Raw genomic sequence first — 18,234 nt, 5'->3', positions numbered from 1 at the left:
TTTTTAAACCTGCAGTTTCGACCCAAAACATGGAAACTAGACATTAGATTTATTGGTCATTGCATTGCTGTCCCTGTCGTTGCCCTGGTTGACATTCATATCATCATTTTATATGTAAAATTAGTTAAGGTGCAAAAATGTAACATTTTATACATCAATGCATGGGTGAGAACTGGAGTGGGAATCAGACTGTTGAGACGTGTGAAAGGAAAAAGGAAGGATTCATACTTCAGAAGAAGAAAATGTTTACACCTTTATGACCAACCAAAGTTTGATTCTGAACATAACTAAGTTCATCATCTGCATTTAAAGCAAAAACCATGGAATAGTTCATACATTCATAAATCTGGAGAGTTTTACCTCTGGTTCTGCTTCTCTGATGATTTTTAACATCATTTGTCTTCACAGATGCATAAACTGCATGTGGGTCAGTTCCTAAAAAATGAAACAAACATTCATTAGTATACAGCTGCTGCTCAGAGGCCACATTCATTTTAAAAGGTTATATACACCATTATGAAGAATGCTTTATAAACAGCAGCAGTTTTTTTTAGCTTGACACCTTTTCAGTGAGTCACTAAAGATGTCATGGAAATTTATCTAAACCCAGGAAGTTAACCACAAACAACTCGATCATTTTCACAGAGGAAACATTTCAACACTAAGCAGAAAATAACAAGAAACTAAAGACCAGACCACAGAGAGGCCCAACCAGTATGAGCTGCTGGCAGAAACAAGACGATGTTTCACTTCTCCTTCACATCAGAGCAGCTCTGAGTTAGTAGAAAAGGAATAAAAATAACTTTAGAACTGTTGGTTGCAGATGAAGACACTGATAAATGTTTCTGAATGATCAAGTATTGGTCTTTATTCTTTGTGTTTTCTATAGCTCAGCTTTACAGTTATAGCATTAATACACTCAATAAATGAAATTAAACATTTGATTAAATGAGGGATGTTTGATGTTTAGTTAGAGTCCAAGTGAACAAAACTTAATTCTCAGCAGCTTGTTGTTTGTACTAATCATAAATTAAAGGAGTAAATACTTGGAATAAAAATGTGTGACAACTTAATCTATTTAATATCAACATTGCTGTCTGAGAGCATTTCTGCATGAAGCACAACTAACTTCTGACCAATCAGAGCTCTGAAATGGTTCGACTGGGTCTGGTGTCGAGTTCGGCAGACGACTCTCTGACAACAAGATGATGTCATTTTGTCACGTCAGTAAGAACCGATTTCAGAACGTTGCATGAAGTCTGTTGTAGCCTTAAGTAACGTTCTCTTTTAACGTCTTTAGTTACAAAAAATAGAAATAAATGGATTAAAATTAACTGTAATTATTGTTTTTAGATAAAACTGGATGGAGGAACAAAGGTTTGTCTCACCTTCAGATTTTCTCAACAGTTGAATCAGCAGAACCAGAATCAGGGAGTAAAACCCAAAAATCACATATGATGGAGTCAGGAGCATGAAGAGATGAGACTGGGAGGAAGATGAAGATGATGATGGAGGTGAAGATGATGATGGAGGTGAAGATGATGATGGAGGTGAAGATGAAGATGGAGGTGAAGGACCAGAAGCAGATGATGGTTTCTCTAAAATAAAGTTTTTGTATTCAATAATTGCCCATCAATTTCTAATAAAAACCAAAGTTAATCAATATTTTCAGTCCTGCTGACCTTCCACAGAGATTCTGCTGGATGGAGACTCTCCCTGATCGCTGATGCTGCATTTATAAAAGCCTTCATCAGATCTCTTCACTGTTTTAAGAGTAAAGTTTCCCGATGCTCCATGACCAATGACGACTTTATCTTTATAGAAAGCAGCTGGGAGGTTGTGGGCTGGACTCTTTGCTCTGCAGCTCAGAGTGACGTCATCTCCCTCCATCACAGGGAGGACAGGACTCTGCAGGATCACTGATCCACCTCAACACAGAGACAAACTACAGCATTTCATCCATTTCCACACAGCAACACTAACTCCACAGTCTGATCTTACCAGAGACAGAGAGCTGGATGCTGCTGCTGCTGCTGGGGGAGGATCCAGATGTGGACTCACACCAGTACACACCAGAGTCTAATGGGAACATGGTGATTTCACAGGTAGAACCAGCTGATCTCCCAAATCCATCTCCACACTGAGTCCTGGTCTCTAAGGTCGTGTTTCTCCTCACAGTCCATCCATCCTCACAGGTCAGAGTCACTGATTCTCCTCTGAAGAACTGAGATCTGCTGGGACTCAGAGTCAGAGCAGCTGGAGAGACTGAAGAGATTCAATTATCATGATTTCAGTTATTAATAAAACTAAAAAGCATCATATTCAATAATTATCAAAATCATTTTTAAATTAATTTCTCAGATGTAACATTTAATCCAAAGTACATCTTTGAATATTTAAAATCATTTTAATGTAACAGAAGTTCACCAACCTTCATCTGTTGAGCAGCTCAGCAAGAAGATCAGAACTAGAGAAAAATAAAAAATATATTATAAACTAAAGCTGAACATGAACACATCCCAGATAGCACAGAATGATTGAAACATTGAATCAACGTTGAACGCTGATTTTGAAACATTGAAAGTGGACGGTGACTTGTATATTGAATCAACGTTAGGGTTTCAACCATAACTGACATTATATCAACATTGATTCAACCTTCATCTGAACGTGGATCTACATGCATATTTGGGTTGATTTCATATTGAATGAAAGCTAAAGATTTATGTACATTTTTAGGTCTGATAGGTCTACATAATATACCACTAAAAGTTTCTTCACTGGTGTTAAACACTATATTATTGGCAGGTCATGGGTAAACTGTGTACAAAAGGTTAAAAATGACAACATAGGTTTGATATAACATTTTATTTAAGAAAAGAAGGACAGATCTTTAAACATATTTGACTCCTTTTTGACTGTCAGAATAACAGTCTATTGTCCACAGAAGAACAGAGTCCATGAGGTTAAGCTTTGTACTGTATGAACCAGGGAAACAGTACAAGTTGTGGTAACCCCAGTTTCACTCTGGTTGGCGTCACTTTGATTCCTTGTGATGTTTTCCTCTCATTCTGGCGTGTAATGAAGCCACTTGACGGTTTTACTGCAGTCCTCAAGAGTCAGCTTTCAGTCAAACTGCAGAGCAACGGCTGAAAAACAAAAATAAAAGTGAGGAAGGTGCCGGTTAGAAATATGATAAACATTTGAAAAGTTCTGAAAGACATTGAAAGATTAAACAGTGTACTGGTTACAGGTTTGAGAACAAATACTAACCATATAGTTCCCCATGTACACTCACTGTTAATATACATCTTAATCTTTCATTTATATTCATCTTAATGTTTACAACTACATTTACCTGAAGCTGCAGTCTAGTGTTGGATTTATGATGCTGCACTCATGTTAAAATGAGGGAATCAATATTTAAAATAAAGGCTGTTTATCAGAAAACCTAAAGATAAAACTCAGGGAGGATCAGGGTTTATTTAACACACCAGAGAGATATAAATAGAGCAAAAGGTGATTTATACTGTAATTGGAAAAAATTATAATTTATACAGAACAAACTTCCATCAAATAGCTGGTTTAATCTTCAAACATCTACAAATATTTCCAAATAAGTTTATTAAATTCATTACAAAATGTCCACGTGCTGATAAAGATCCCAGACCAGTAATAATAGACCAGTTCAGTTTAACCAGTTACCAATCCAAGAAACAACAGACTGAATCAGTCATTTTCAGGTTTAGTGCCTTACATGTTTTAAGTGTTTCCTTTCTGCCTCACCTGGATTTAATCTGTGGATGATTAACAACCTTCTGCACTTCTTGATGGCTGCAGACTGACATGCAAATATATAACTCGGTTGTTCTGGAACAGAGACACATCTAAGCACGTCCCTAAGCACATCATAATAAAAAAACGAAAAACAAGTGATTACTATCACAACAATTTAAAGCCCAGCCTTACACTTCCTCATCCACCACATGCTCTCCCAGACCAAACAATAGGCCCCGCCCTATTTTAAAACTCAAATCTCACAAATCTCACAGGATTTCATACTTAGGCCTGGAGCGGTGGGCAGGATGAAAATAATACAAAATGAGACATGACCTCAATTATTTAAAATATCTGTTTTGCCCCAAAATAACCAGGATTAGTATGGGCACAAAGCAATGCCCTTATTTTTCAATAAACACATTTAAGATCAAAGTAATATTGAAAAACTTACCATAAAACTGCTCAGAGGAGAATTCAATTCAGAAGCCAGTTGCAAACAAGCCAGCAGCAAAGTGGCTGTTTGGTTGGGACAAACCACTAGTGTAAAAAGGGGGAGTCGGACTGTACAACTCCTAGTAGAGACTTGTAGATGTTTTTGTGTCAACACATTATGTACAGTCAGTAATAATATTTACAGACAAGTAAGAAAATGTACATAAAGGAATCACAACCCACTGTTCTCAACAGGTAGTGCATAATTTGAAACATGATTAACCCCCACTTAGTAATAATTTCCATTGATTGAACATTTAGATCACGAGTTCTTCCCAAACCTTGTCCTCAAGGCAAACTGACCTGCGTGTTTTCACTTCAGCAAAACTCCGTTAATCAGACATCAATTAAATCATGTGTGCTGAATTAGGGAAATGCCTGAAACTTGCAGGGCTTGGAGGACCAGTGCTGAAACACACTGGATTCGATGCAGTTCATCTTATGGACTTATTTACATTAATTTCACTTAATTCTTTTGCTTTTGCTATGACAACTTACCTTTTTGTGTTTATTTAACTCAAAACTTTCAAATCTTAACCTAAAGGAACTTTTCACTTTGACTTTACTTGAAATAATTAAGTAGGTTGACGGTTCAATTCCAGCTGCCACATGTCAATGTGGCACTTAACCCCAACTGATCTGTGCATTAAATAAATGTGTGAACGTGACTGTAGTGTAAAGCACTTTCAGGGGTCAAAATGACTGGAAAAGTGCTATTTAAGTTTATTTATCATTTTTGAAGTAAACTAAATGATTTGACTAAGACTGACTTAAATCTGTTATCTTAAACATACTTAATACATTTGTTAAAAATAAATTAACAAATTGAGTTGGATGATTATAATATATTGAATTGGTTAAACTTAATAAATTAGGTTGGATAAATTTAATAAATTCAGTTGAAAAAACTTAATTGAATTGCTTGTTTCCTACAGAAGCAATTCAATTAAGTTGGTTCAACTATTTTCTTTTTAGAGTGTGTTTTATAGTTGATCCACCGTCATTTGTCGACTTCAACCAAAATCAACCATTAATCAGACCTTGGCATTTCAGTCATCAGATTTCAACCACAAAACATTGATTGAATGACTCAGTTTCAACGGTTTGATTGGATGATTGTTTGATGGTTGATCCACCGTCAGTGTCGACTTCAACCAAAAATCAATGATTCTAACTATTTTTCAACGTTGATTTTATATCATGTGCTATCTGGGAATGTACTCTGAAGTTATGTAAGTCAGACTTAATTTTGTTAGCTTTGTTTTTATTTTAAGATGTTGTTAATAAAGGTTACATTGACTGAGCTGTTCCGTTATTTATGTAGTGTTGATTCACAACAAACATTTCCTGGCATTTTATTAGCAGCTAGATTCATTTCATCCACAGAAACCTCCAGCCCCACAGTGATTCTATCACCAGATCCTATTAAATCCCATCCAGTAAAATGTCTCCAGTGTCTCAGACAGAGAGAAATGCTGATCCAGCAGAAAGAGACTAAAACTTTACTTACAGATCAGACAGTGAGATGTTCCTTCCATTGTTCTTCTCAGTGACCTGACGATGTTTGGCTGAAGCTGAGAACGGCTCACTGAGCCGCCTACTTCCTGCTGCTGGTCCGTCTGCTGCAGAGAGAGAGGAGGGCAGAGAGAGGAGGGGAGAGAGAGGAGGGGCTGAGAGAGGAGGAGAGAGAGAGGAGGGGCTGAGAGAGGAGGGGAGAGAGAGGGGAGAGAGGAGGGGAGAGAAAGGAGGGGAGAGAGAGAGGAGGGGCAGAGAGAGGAGGGGAGAGAGAGGAGGGGCTGAGAGAGGAGGGGCTGAGAGAGGCAGAGGTCGCACTAGACTTATTATCCATCATTTTGACTGACAGCATAAAAAATCTGTCATATTCTATTTTCACCCATCAAATTATAATCATGTTGAAGAAGGCTAATCAGCCATATATTTTATGTGGTTTAGTTAATATTCACGAGTTGATCTGTGAATCCAGATCCCATCACACATAAAGCAGATAATTGCATCTAACTTTTTTCTCTGTAGTGATACAAACCACTGACTGAGGCCCCAATAACTTAGAATATATGAAATTAAACAACTCCACTTAAATTAGCATCACTTCACCTGCTGGGGTCTGAACGCACTTCCTCCTGGTCCACATCTACAGAGAAATCTGCACCAATTCATCAGCCATTTGGATCTGTCTGATCCAAACAGATCAATTGAACTTTGTGAGCTTTTTACCTTGTGTGTGACGCTACAGCTAGCTTACCAAAGGATTGTGTTAGAACAACTTATTTATTTTATCTCCATGTGTTTGACATCATTGGAAAGCTTAGATACTTTCAGAATCTGTAAATAACTCAAAATGCCCAAGTAGACGTGTTCATGGTTTTCATCACATTTACCAACAGCACCACTCATTAGGATGAACTAAGAAAACAACAATATGTGAGTTAAGAGACTAATATTTTTACGTCAGGTTGTATCATATATTAAGTTGTGTTACCACAGGGTCAATTTCAGGTTAGGTGGTCCATGAGTGTTTGTTAAATGGGCTAATTGGTCCTCAGCCTGAGAAAGTTTCAGAAACACTGATCTACACAGACATGATGCACCGTCAGTCCCATAGTGTCCCACTTCTGCCCTCTAGCGGTACATTTTGCTACTGCATGACATTGCTCCCAAAATTTCAGATTTCAATTTCAAATTCAATTCAAATTCAAAAAACTTTATTAATTCCAAAAGAAATTACTGTTCAAAAAGGGTCATATCCTAATCACAATTAAACCAAACAAATGTAACCACACTTTGCTGCGCTCTGAATTATTACATAACTTATTAATAAACCAAAAACTTCATAGCACTAATTTCCAGAATGGGCAAAACACTGTAGAAGTTAAATGGGTGAAATAGCACAAATATTGTAGAAGGAGAAAAAAAATAGCAGAAGACTAAAACATAAAGAATATAAAGAAACGGTGTCTTATGCTTCCTTAAACAAGCTAGGATAAGTCTCTGGGCTATATAAAACATATTCATTATATTTAATACAGATATTTAGATTTCACCAGACCAGTTCTGCCTGGACATTATTAAGCAATGTCCTGTTTTAATGCTACATCAAAATTATGCACATGAGCTGTTGGTGGCCACGCCCTCCCAACTCAATATTTACAGTATTAGCACCTCAGACACGTGAAAATGGATACAAGTAGACTCAGAGTGGTACAAACATCTCTGAACCAGAAGTGGAGCCTCCTGAACAACCATCAAGCCACAACCACTGAAGGATTAAACACTGCAGATCTGAAGCACATTTATATTATTAATTTAAACTCTGCTTGTTGCCAACATTGTCTGAGCCATAACAAAAGACAGAAACACAGACTTCAAAAATAATTGAGCTCTTGGACTGTTTCTAGAAACAGGAGATATCTAAATGAAAGGACAGAAAGATGCAAAAAGTGAATTATGTATAATAGTGAAAGTTTACATCATTCACACAATTAGCTCAGAGCAAAAATCTGACGGTCTTTAATATCTGTAGGGAAAGATTCATAATGAGCTATTGCTAGCACTATGCTAAGGAAGTTACAAAGAAAATCTAAACAAAAAACCACTGAGAAACAAAGACTTTGGCTCTGGAGGCGCGAGTTGAATTCTGGCAGCTGGTCATCTTGATGTGACTGATGAACTCAGTGAAGATTAGGAAACTCTGGTGGAAACTCTGAAATCACAAGATCATTTCAAGAAAATTAGATCTGCATTAATATAATGTACACTGGTGTGACTATTTGCTGGGTCTCCATAAAAAAATAAAAAAAGATTTTATCTCCAAACATTCCTGGTAAAATAATAGTTAAAAAATGCAACTGAAGGAATAGTGATGTCCACTGCGACGGACTGGCGACCTGTCCAGGATGACCTGTCCAGGATGACCCCGTGTAACAGTTACAAATGTGCTTTTTTAAATTATTATTTCTAATTCATGTTATATTGAGTATTTGTGATTTTTATCTCATTCAGTTATTTTCATTTGCTGTTTAGTTATTTTTGCCTGCGGGAATCACCTTTCTGCACTCTGCCTTGTTTGTGCTTCCTTGGCCTCTGTAGTTCATTCCAGCCCTCGTAGCTCCTCTGCTTCCCCCTCTCAGTGCTGTTCTGCGCTGCTGTGACTAGGTTAGGGGAAAGTTCACTGAAATTTGTTGGTTATGTTGAGATTTCTGGCACATGTTTTTTTATTGTTTGTTAATATGTTGTTTTGCAGTTTTGACCGTTATTGTGGGTTTTTATGGACAGTTTTATTGTAATTTTCTTTTTTATTTTGGCGCAAACAAAATAAAACCATTGGTTACCAATGGTTTGGTAACCATTTCTGCCAAAATTAAAGAAATAAAGATATAGGAAAAATAAGTAGAGTAAAATTAATAAATAAATGAGTAATTTGCATCTTTATTTTCATTTATATTTATTTATTATCATTTTCAGTTTTTTTATTTATCTGGCTCCAATTTTTAATTTTCATTTACCTGTTTTTCATTTTGCCATTTTCATTTATCTATTTTCCAGTATCTATTTTCATTGATCTCTTTTCATTTAACTATTTTTATTTATCCCATTTTCATTTATCTACTTTTATTTATCCCTTTTTCATTTATTCTTTTTAAATTTTCCATTTTCATTGATTCTTTTTGGGTTACATGAACAAGGTTGGGAGTTGTTTTCTACAGCTGCATCAGAACCAGACTACAGTATATTTCAAGTAAAACATGGCTAAATATATCCTTTTGTAAGGGACAGGATGGTCTAAGTCCAGAAAAGATGCTGCAGATTATATTTGCTGAATGAGCCACAAATTGTTAGTCCAAACTTTGAGTGGGACAGATTAGAGCTGCCGGACTGCTGACAATATTTATGGAATACAAACTAAGTGGAAAACACCATGGTTAAAATTTTATATTGTGCCATATATATATATATAAATAAGGTATTGAAGGTATTGAAGCTAAAATTAATTTGACAAATGTGAACTGGGAGCTACAGTATAACTGACAAAAGTAAGTTTAAAATGATCACTGAATAGCACTTTAAATATGTTTGGATATTTTATAGTTAGTTTCAATGATAATTGTAGTTACTTAAAAGGGTATTTAATTTTGGTTATGCTAATTTTGTGTTATTGGGTTACGTTTTCATAACCTTTATTGTTTCCTTGCTTGCATTTTAAATTTTTTCACCTGTTTTGACCTCAACAACTTTCAAATAAAATAGAAAATAAAGAATTGATTCTTGATCATTGAATGAAATCCAGCTCAAAATATTCTGAAGCAAATTTCCTTTTTAAACCTGCAGTTTCGACCCAAAACATGGAAACTAGACATTAGATTTATTGGTCATTGCATTGCTGTCCCTGTCGTTGCCCTGGTTGACATTCATATCATCATTTTATATGTAAAATTAGTTAAAGTGCAAAAATGTAACATTTTATACATCAATGCATGGGTGAGAACTGGAGTGGGAATCAGACTGTTGAGACGTGTGAAAGGAAAAGGAAGGATTCAACTTCAGAAGAAGAAAATGTTTACACCTTTATGACCAACCAAAGTTGATTCTGAACATAACTAAGTTCATCATCTGCATTTAAAGCAAAAACCATGGAATAGTTCATACATTCATAAATCTGGAGAGTTTTACCTCTGGTTCTGCTTCTCTGATGATTTTTAACATCATTTGTCTTCACAGATGCATAAACTGCATGTGGGTCAGTTCCTAAAAAATGAAACAAACATTCATTACTATACAGCTGCTGCTCAGAGGCCACATTCATTTTAAAAGGTTATATACACCATTATGAAGAATGCTTTATAAACAGCAGCAGGTTTTTTTAACTTGACACCTTTTCAGTGAGTCACTAAAGATGTCATGGAAATTTATCTAAACCCAGGAAGTTAACCACAAACAACTCGATCATTTTCACAGAGGAAACATTTCAACACTAAGCAGAAAATAACAAGAAACTAAAGACCAGACCACAGATAGGCCCAACCAGTATGACCTGATGGCAGAAACAAGACGATGTTTCACTTCTTCTTTCACATCAGAGCAGCTCTGAGTAGAAAAGGAATAAAAATAACTTTAGAACTGTTGGTTGCAGATGAAGACACTGATAAATGTTTCTGAATGATCAAGTATTGGTCTTTATTCTTTGTGTTTTCTATAGCTCAGCTTTACAGTTATAGCATTAATACACTCAATAAATGAAATTAAACATTTGATTAAATGAGGGATGTTTGATGTTTAGTTAGAGTCCAAGTGAACAAAACTTAATTCTCAGCAGCTTGTTGTTTGTACTAATCATAAATTAAAGGAATAAACACTTGGAATAAAAATGGGTGACAACTTAATTTATTTAAATTGAGTCCATGCAAAAATGTAAAGTAAAGTGACTATACTCATTTCTCTCATGCACATACGGTATACTCTAGAATAGATTTTATTTTTTTACTTTTAAAAGAGATTGTCATAAGATATGTAACTGTGAGATAGGCAACATTGACCTCTCTGATAATGCCCCCTTGTTACTAACTTTAAAATTAGACGAGGACCCTAAAAATACACAATGGAGATTAAATACGGGTGCACTGAATGATTTATAAAATTAATTAAATCTGACATAAACACATTTTTAAAAGAAAACAATAACCGAGAGGTTAGTTCAGAAATAGTTTGGGGTGCACTAAAAGCAGTTATGAGGGGTAAAATTATGTCTTTTTGTGTTCAAAAATAGAGAGCAAACCAATTGAAACTATTAGAATTAAACAATGAAATAAAAGAGGTTGAGACAAAACATAAGAAAGAATTAAAACCAGAACAGAGCATAAAGCTTAAAATAAACTTAATGCAATGTATCTACAATAAATACAAAAAAGATTATTTATACTAAACAAAAATATTATGAATAATTTGCTAAATTCTTAGGGAGAAAATTACAAAAACAACAAGCAGACAACACAACATACAAAATAAGGGACCCAAATTCTGAAAACAAAATGAAATCCAACAAGTTTTCCAAACTTACTATAAACAATTATACACACAACCAAGCTTAAAAGATGGGCAGCAAATTAAACAATTCCTTGAACAAGTTAACCTACCTGTTCTGTCTTGTGATTGAAATCAAAGATTAATAGCGAATATCAATGCCATTACAAAGCTTAAAACAAACAAATCTCCTGGTTCAGACAGATTTCTGTCCGAATGGTACAAGCAATTTAAGTTAGTTATCACCGTTCATCAGGGCCGTGCAGAGACCACTAAAGGGGCAGGTGCTCAAAAAAAGGGTCCATCTAACCACGTAGTAGGACAGAATATTAACAGCCTCTCAGCTTTCAGAAAAAATCTGTGAAGCAGCGAGATAGCGAAAGGTGAACCGCGTTACAGCAAGGGATGATTGTATTGCCTGCAGCTAATTACCTTAAAATTAATGGAGTTAATCAGCCAAAACTCCAAATTTTCCTGATGTCTTTATAAAGGTTTTGTTGGCTCTGGTGGCCTTTATTTGAAAGTAGTTCGATAGGAAGGAGGGTTATGAAAGAGGAGGAAGACATGTGGCAAATGTCACCAGGCCGGGAATCAAACCTGCGACCACCGCTCTGAGGACTAAGGCCTCAATACATGGGTTGTGCTTCAAGCCTGCGCCACCCCTTGCTGATTTTTATATCTATGATGTAAATCCATAAACCAAAAGTAATTTACATAGATTCGAATGCTGGTGTGATACTTTGGTTTGTTTATTAGTAATAAAATCTATAATGACTTTGATATATCAAACTGAAATCTCAAAGGAAGACCAGGCATCGAACTGGTGATCCAGTGATTGCCGGGCAAACTCCTACAGCGGACGCCACGATCATTATGAGTGAATTTGATTAAAAGATGTATTTGGGATTATTTCATTTTACGTCAACCATAGATTTGTCATACATTTAGAGAACTGTATGGTTGGTCCTGCTGCTTGGACGAAGGTGAAGTTGGGTAACCTAATCTTTCACTACCGTCAGCATCTTTGATTTACCAAAGGATATGTCCAATTTTACTAAGGGAAAACCACAGCTGCCGGTATCTTACCGAGGAATGGTGGGGGGAGCGGCGGGAGGCCTGGGTGGGGCCCGGATGGGAGGTAGCATATGACTTCAGGGATCCAACCATTTATCATGACTGACGAGTGCAGGAGAAGGCAGGCCCTCTCCTGTTGAGTATGATGTATGTATGATTATATTGGATAGTGCCCCAGTAGATTATATAGTACTACAGATAAAATCTTTTTTGTTTGTTTTATGGTGGAATTTTGGCAACCCCAGCTGCCGGCGTAAACTTTCACTGGATTTCTATAAACTTTTGCAGGCTCTTGAGAAAGTAAGTCAGGATTGTGTTTTGTTTTTTCCATGTCCTCCTTCAGGCATTATAATAGATGAGATTCTGGATTTAAATTATTCAAATTATAACCAATGAAGTGTTCAGAGACATACGAAGTGGAAGGATTTTATAAGTTAACAGGATTCCAGAAAGTTCTTTGTCGCAAGTTATTTTTCTGCCTCATCCACTGTTTATTACAACTTTGTTATGTATTTGTCATTGCATACTGTCAACAATATGCAATGACGGTGGTGTGAGGATTTGGTTTCTTGTGAGTATTTTTGTGTTTATTGAGTCTCTGTGTTGTCACGTCTTCCCCTTTATTAATTACAGTCATGTCTTGTTTTCCCTGATTATCTCCTATGCATTTTACCCCACCTGTGTCCCCTGCTCCCTGTCAGTCATGTGTTGCATATCGTGTCTTTGTGTTCAGTCTCATTCCACTGTCTCAGTTCCTTGCTTCACTGTTCACCTGTGCTGCCTGGACTTTGTGAACATTTATCACCATTAAAACCATCATTTTTGCACTACTACCTGGGTCCAGCTGCGTCCATCCTCACCACCAAAACAACACATTTGAGACCAAGCGGAACCATCCAACACTGAGAAGATGAGTGGAAGGAGATGAAGAGCAGTTTTACCTCTGGTCTTTGGCTTCTTTCTTTCTTTCTTTTTGATGACGATCTCTCCATAACTCACATCGTCTCTTCTAACAGCAGAATAGACCACAGATGGATCGTTCTCTGGAAAAACACAGTAGGGAGGCTTGGGTAAGTTGAGCCATTTTATTTAGGACATCATCTCCAAGACAACCTTAGTTTGGAGGCTAACTTAAATGTCTGTGTATATTTCAGGATGTTGTACATCCCATCAAACAACCAGAATGAGTTTAAATATAACTAGTTAGGAATTAGACCAAACGATACTTACTTATATTTATCTAGCAACCCATAACAGGAGTATCTAGTTTATATACTTTGGATCAACATTATTAGCTTTTTCTTCTTTTGCTCTTTCCTTTGGTTTGTTATTTTGTTTGTATTTTCCTTTTAATCCACGTAAAGTACCTTGAATTGCCTTGTTGCTGAAAATGTGCTGTATAAATAAAATTACCTTTTCCTTCCCTAAATAAAACTCACTTTTTTCATCTAGCATATTCTATTTGCTTTACACAATTCATTTGGATCAGCAACATTTTGTCATTTAGTAAATTATTTAGTAAAAAACAAAACAAAAAACAGGTGGCCTTGGGAAGTGAGCATTAACATTTTGAAAGAAAGTGCCACAGCTGAATCCTCATTATGTCAGGAAGTTGAGACTCTTTGCCATCTGAAAGTCCTTTTAGCCTCTGCTATTTCCAGATGTCTAAGTTAGAGTATGTCATAGCCTTTATTTTTCAAAAGTTCAAAAATGTACTTTGTTTTCAGTCAATCACCTCTTCAGTGTCATTTCATCTCCAATAAATTTCCCTTCTCATGACATCAGTAGTGGCTCCCGTTTGTTTAGTGATTTAATACATGATGCATGTTGTTCACTCTGTAACCAAATACAGGCCCATGTAAAAATGTGAACATTATTGGAAAGGCCATTTATTTCAGGAACTTTATCACAAAATGAAACATATTTTATAGTTTAATCAGACAGATGGATGTTTGAAAGCTTTTATTTATGTTAATTATGAGAATGATCTATATAGTTGATGAAGACATGACACTGTAATTAGTATAATTCTTCAATAAAATATTAAGTTGTAAATGCATGTTTAATACCTGCTTAAAGGTCATTATATTCAAAACGTATGTTTAGCCTGACAAACTAGACTTATTGGGATGCTTATTCTAATGTATGAAATATGCAGAATCTTGATTTAATATTTAAACCAACAATCAGACCCAATGGTTCATCTCACCTCAAAGCTACCATTTAGATTTTATTTGAATCTGCAGCTAAAATGATATATATATATATATATAAAAAATTTTTTTTTAATTCCCTTCTCACCCTCCGTTTGTGGTCTGTTTCATCCTCTGAGCTCGGGTCCTCTACCAGAGGCCTGGGAGCTTGAGGTTCTCCTCCAGTATCTTGGCTGTGCCTAGAACTGCAAATTTCTGGACTGAGATGTCTGATGTTGTTCCTGGGATCTGTTTGAGCCACTGCTCCAGTTTGGGGGTGACTGTCTGCCCCGAGGGCCCCGATGACCACAGGCACCACTGTGGTCTTCACCTTCCAGGTCTTTTCCAGTTCCTCCCTGAGGCCCTGGTATTTCTCCAGTTTCTCCTTTTTCCTGATGTTGTAGTCACTTGGTATTGCTACATCCACCACAACGGCTTTCCTCTGTTCTTTATCCACCACCACAATGTCCGGTTGGTTCTCCATCACCATCTTGTCTGTCTGGATCTGGAAGTCCCACAGGATCTTAGCTCGGTCATTCTCCACCACCTTTGGGGGTGTTCCCCACTTTGATCTCAGGGCTTCCAGTCCATATTCTGCACAGATGTTCCTGTACACTATGCCCGCCACTTGGTTATGTCGTTCCATGTATGCTTTCCCTGCCAGCATCTTGCACCCTGCTGTTATGTGCTGGACTGTCTCAGGGCCTCCTTGCACAACCTACACCTTGGTCTCTTCTGGTGTGGTTGATCTGAGCCTCTATGCTCTGGTGTTTAGGGCCTGTTCCTGGGCGGCCAGGATTAGAGCCTCTGTGCTGTCCTTGAGTCCAGCTTTCTCCAGCCATTGGTAGGTTTTCCTGACATCAGCCACTTCAGTTATTGTCGGTGGTACATCCCATGTAGGGGCTTGTCCTCCCATGATGGTACTTCCAGCACCTTGTCGTCTGTTCCCATTGCCTGAGACATTCGCTGAGCACATCGTCCGTTGAGGCTTTGTCCTTGATGTATTTATGGATCTTGGATGTTTCATCCTGGACAGTGGCTCTCACACTCACTAGTCCTCTGCCTCCTTCCTTACGGCTCGTGTACAATCTCAGGGTGCTGGATTGGGTGGAACCCTCCATGCATGGTTAGTAGCTTCCTAGTCTTAACATCCGTGGCCTTCATCTCTTCCATTGGTCAGCTAATTATTCCAGCAGGGTATCTGATTACTGGTAAGGCATAGCTGTTATTGCACGGATCTTGTTCTGCCATTAAGCTGGCTTCTCAGACTTGCCTTATTCGTTGGAGGTATTTGGCTGTGGCTCCTTTCCTTTGACCTCATCGAGGTTGCCATTTGCTTGTGGTATTCCCAGGTACTTGTAGCTGTGCTCTGTATCTGCTATTGTTCCTTCTGGGAGTGAGACCCCTTCTGTGTGGGCGACCTTCCCTCTCTTTGTAACCATCCGACCACACTTCTCTAGTCCGAATGACATCCCAATGTCAGTGCTGTAGATCCTAGTGGTGTGGATCATTGAGTCGATGTCTCGCTCGCTCTTGGCGTACACCTTGATGTCATCCATGTAGAGGAGGTGACAGATCGTGGCCCCATTCTTGAGTCGGTATCCGTAGCCAGTCTTGTTGATGATTGGCTGAGAGGTTCAGGCCTATGCAGAACAGCAGTGGGACAGAGCATCTCCTTGGTATATGCCATATTGATGGACACTTGTGCAAGTGGCTTGCAGTTGGCTTCAAGGGTGGTTTTCCACAGCCCCATCGAGTTTGCAATGAAGGCTCTAGAGTCCTATTGATGTTGTACAGTCCCATTTTGTAGCAGCTGGTTCAGTTGAGCTGCCAGTCGCTCATGGAGGGCAGTGAGTTTCTTAAGCCAGTAGGCATGGATCATGTCAGGTCCTGGTGCTGTCCAGTTTTTCATACCCAAGACTCTGTCTTGGACATCTGCCACAGTGATGGTTACCGGGGCTTGTTAAGGGAGGTTCCTCTCGTAGAGAGGTTAGCCACTGTGCATTGCTGTTGTGGGACGCCTCCCTTTCCCATATGCCTTTCCAGTATTGTTCAGTCTCCAGCCTGGGTGGGTCTGCTCTGTTGTTATTACCTGCCATTGAGAGTACACTTTAGCTGGTTGGGTGGCGAAGAGCCGGTTAATCCTCCTGGCTTCATTCTCTCTCGTGTATCTCTTTAGGCGGCTGGCCAAGGCTTGGAGCCTTTGTTTGGCAGTTTCGAGTGCTTCAGGTATGGGCATCTGGCTGTACTTCTGGATACTGATCTTTTCATTGCACCCCTTTGGAGCTCTGACAGTTGACTCACTTCCTCCTTGTATCTTGATCTTAGCCTGATCTTAGGTTGCTCTTATAACCAAGCATCTCAAGGATCACTGATGCTGAGTTGTATATCAGCTCATTGGTTTCTGTTATGGTGTTGGTAGGGATCGTTTGCGGATGTTGGAACACTGAGCTACTAGTTGTTTGGCAGTTAGTGTTGACTGGGGATGTCGAGCTAACCATTCCTCCCACAGTCTTTGCATGTAGCCCCTCTGACTAGGGTTATTTGAGTAGTAGCATTCCAACAGATCCATGTTTTCACCTCTCGCCCATTTTCGTCTTGTTTCAGTAGCCCATTTTTCATCAGGTGCTCTGGTTCCCCAGCACCTGATGCAGACCTTGTTTGGCCGTCTGAGCCGGCATGTCGTGCTTATTTGTGTTCTCATGGTATGAGGTAGGCATAGCTTGCCTAAGACCCACACTGACAGCTCAATGTCACCGTTGTAACTTTGCCCCAGCCCCAGCCTGGCCTCGACCCGGGTCCCCGGAAGACTGGTGACTTACCTGTTGAGCTATACAGTCAGCTATAATATATATATATAATATATATATATATATATATATATATATATATATTAATATATATATATTGCACGTATAGCTGTTATATGAACAACTATGCCAAGCTATGAACAAGCTGGCCAATGGAAGAGATGAAGGCCACGGATGTTAAGACTCGAAGCTACTAACCATGCATGGAGGGTTCCACCCCAGATCCAGCACCCTGAGACTGTATACAAGCCATAATGAAGGAGGCAGAGGACTAGTGAGTGTGAGAGCCACTGTCCAGGATGAAACATCCAAGATCCATAAATACATCAAGGACAAAGCCTCAACGGACGATGTGCTCAGCGAATGTCTCAGGCAATGGGGAACAGAGGACAAGGTGCTGGAAGTACCATCATGGGCAAGCCCCTACATGGGATATACCACCGACAAATAACTGAAATGGCTGATGTCAGGAAAACCTACCAATGGCTGGAGAAAGCTGGACTCAAGGACAGCACAGAGGCTCTCATCCTGGCTGCACAGGAACAGGCCCTAAACACCAGAGAGGCTCAGATCTACCACACCAGAGAAGACCCAAGGTGTAGGTTGTGCAAGGAGGCCCCTGAGACAGTCCAGCACATAACAGCAGGGTGCAAGATGCTGGCAGGGAAAGCGAACATGGAACGACATAACCAAGTGGCGGGCATAGTGTACAGGAACATCTGCAGAATATGGACTGGAAGCCCTGAGATCAAAGTGGGGAACACCCCCAAAAGTGGTGGAGAATGACCGAGCTAAGATCCTGTGGGACTTCAGATCCAGACAAGATGGTGATGGAGAACCAACCGGACATT

The 18,234-nt window shown here is 38.5% G+C and overlaps 1 protein-coding gene across 4 annotated transcripts in view; it reads right to left on the bottom strand.

The window, feature by feature from the left end:
• LOC145548494 (low affinity immunoglobulin gamma Fc region receptor II-like) overlaps positions 1-18,234 on the bottom strand; it is a 45,589-nt gene that overhangs the window by 20,956 nt on the left and 6,399 nt on the right. Inside the window, exons 2-7 of one of the 4 annotated variants that reach the window (XM_081598954.1) lie at positions 5,783-5,894; positions 2,432-2,467; positions 2,002-2,265; positions 1,683-1,928; positions 1,389-1,598; positions 361-435 (exon numbers count right to left, since the gene is read on the bottom strand). In XM_081598954.1, the coding sequence (XP_081455080.1) occupies positions 361-435; positions 1,389-1,598; positions 1,683-1,928; positions 2,002-2,265; positions 2,432-2,467; positions 5,783-5,810 (859 nt within the window). In that variant the 5' untranslated portion in view covers positions 5,811-5,894. Of the gene's footprint in view, positions 1-360; positions 436-1,388; positions 1,599-1,682; positions 1,929-2,001; positions 2,266-2,431; positions 2,468-5,782; positions 5,937-18,234 lie in introns of those variants that run through there. The other 3 variants (XM_081598955.1, XM_081598960.1, XM_081598958.1) reach the window with 3 other exon arrangements.

This window comes from Poecilia reticulata, chromosome 18 (genome assembly GCF_904066995.2).
Source record: "Poecilia reticulata chromosome 18, P_reticulata-male-v2, whole genome shotgun sequence".
Taxonomy (NCBI): Eukaryota; Metazoa; Chordata; class Actinopteri; order Cyprinodontiformes; family Poeciliidae; genus Poecilia; species Poecilia reticulata.
The sequence above is the reverse complement of the archived record's forward strand: the minus strand, read 5'-3'. Positions and strand labels throughout refer to the sequence as shown.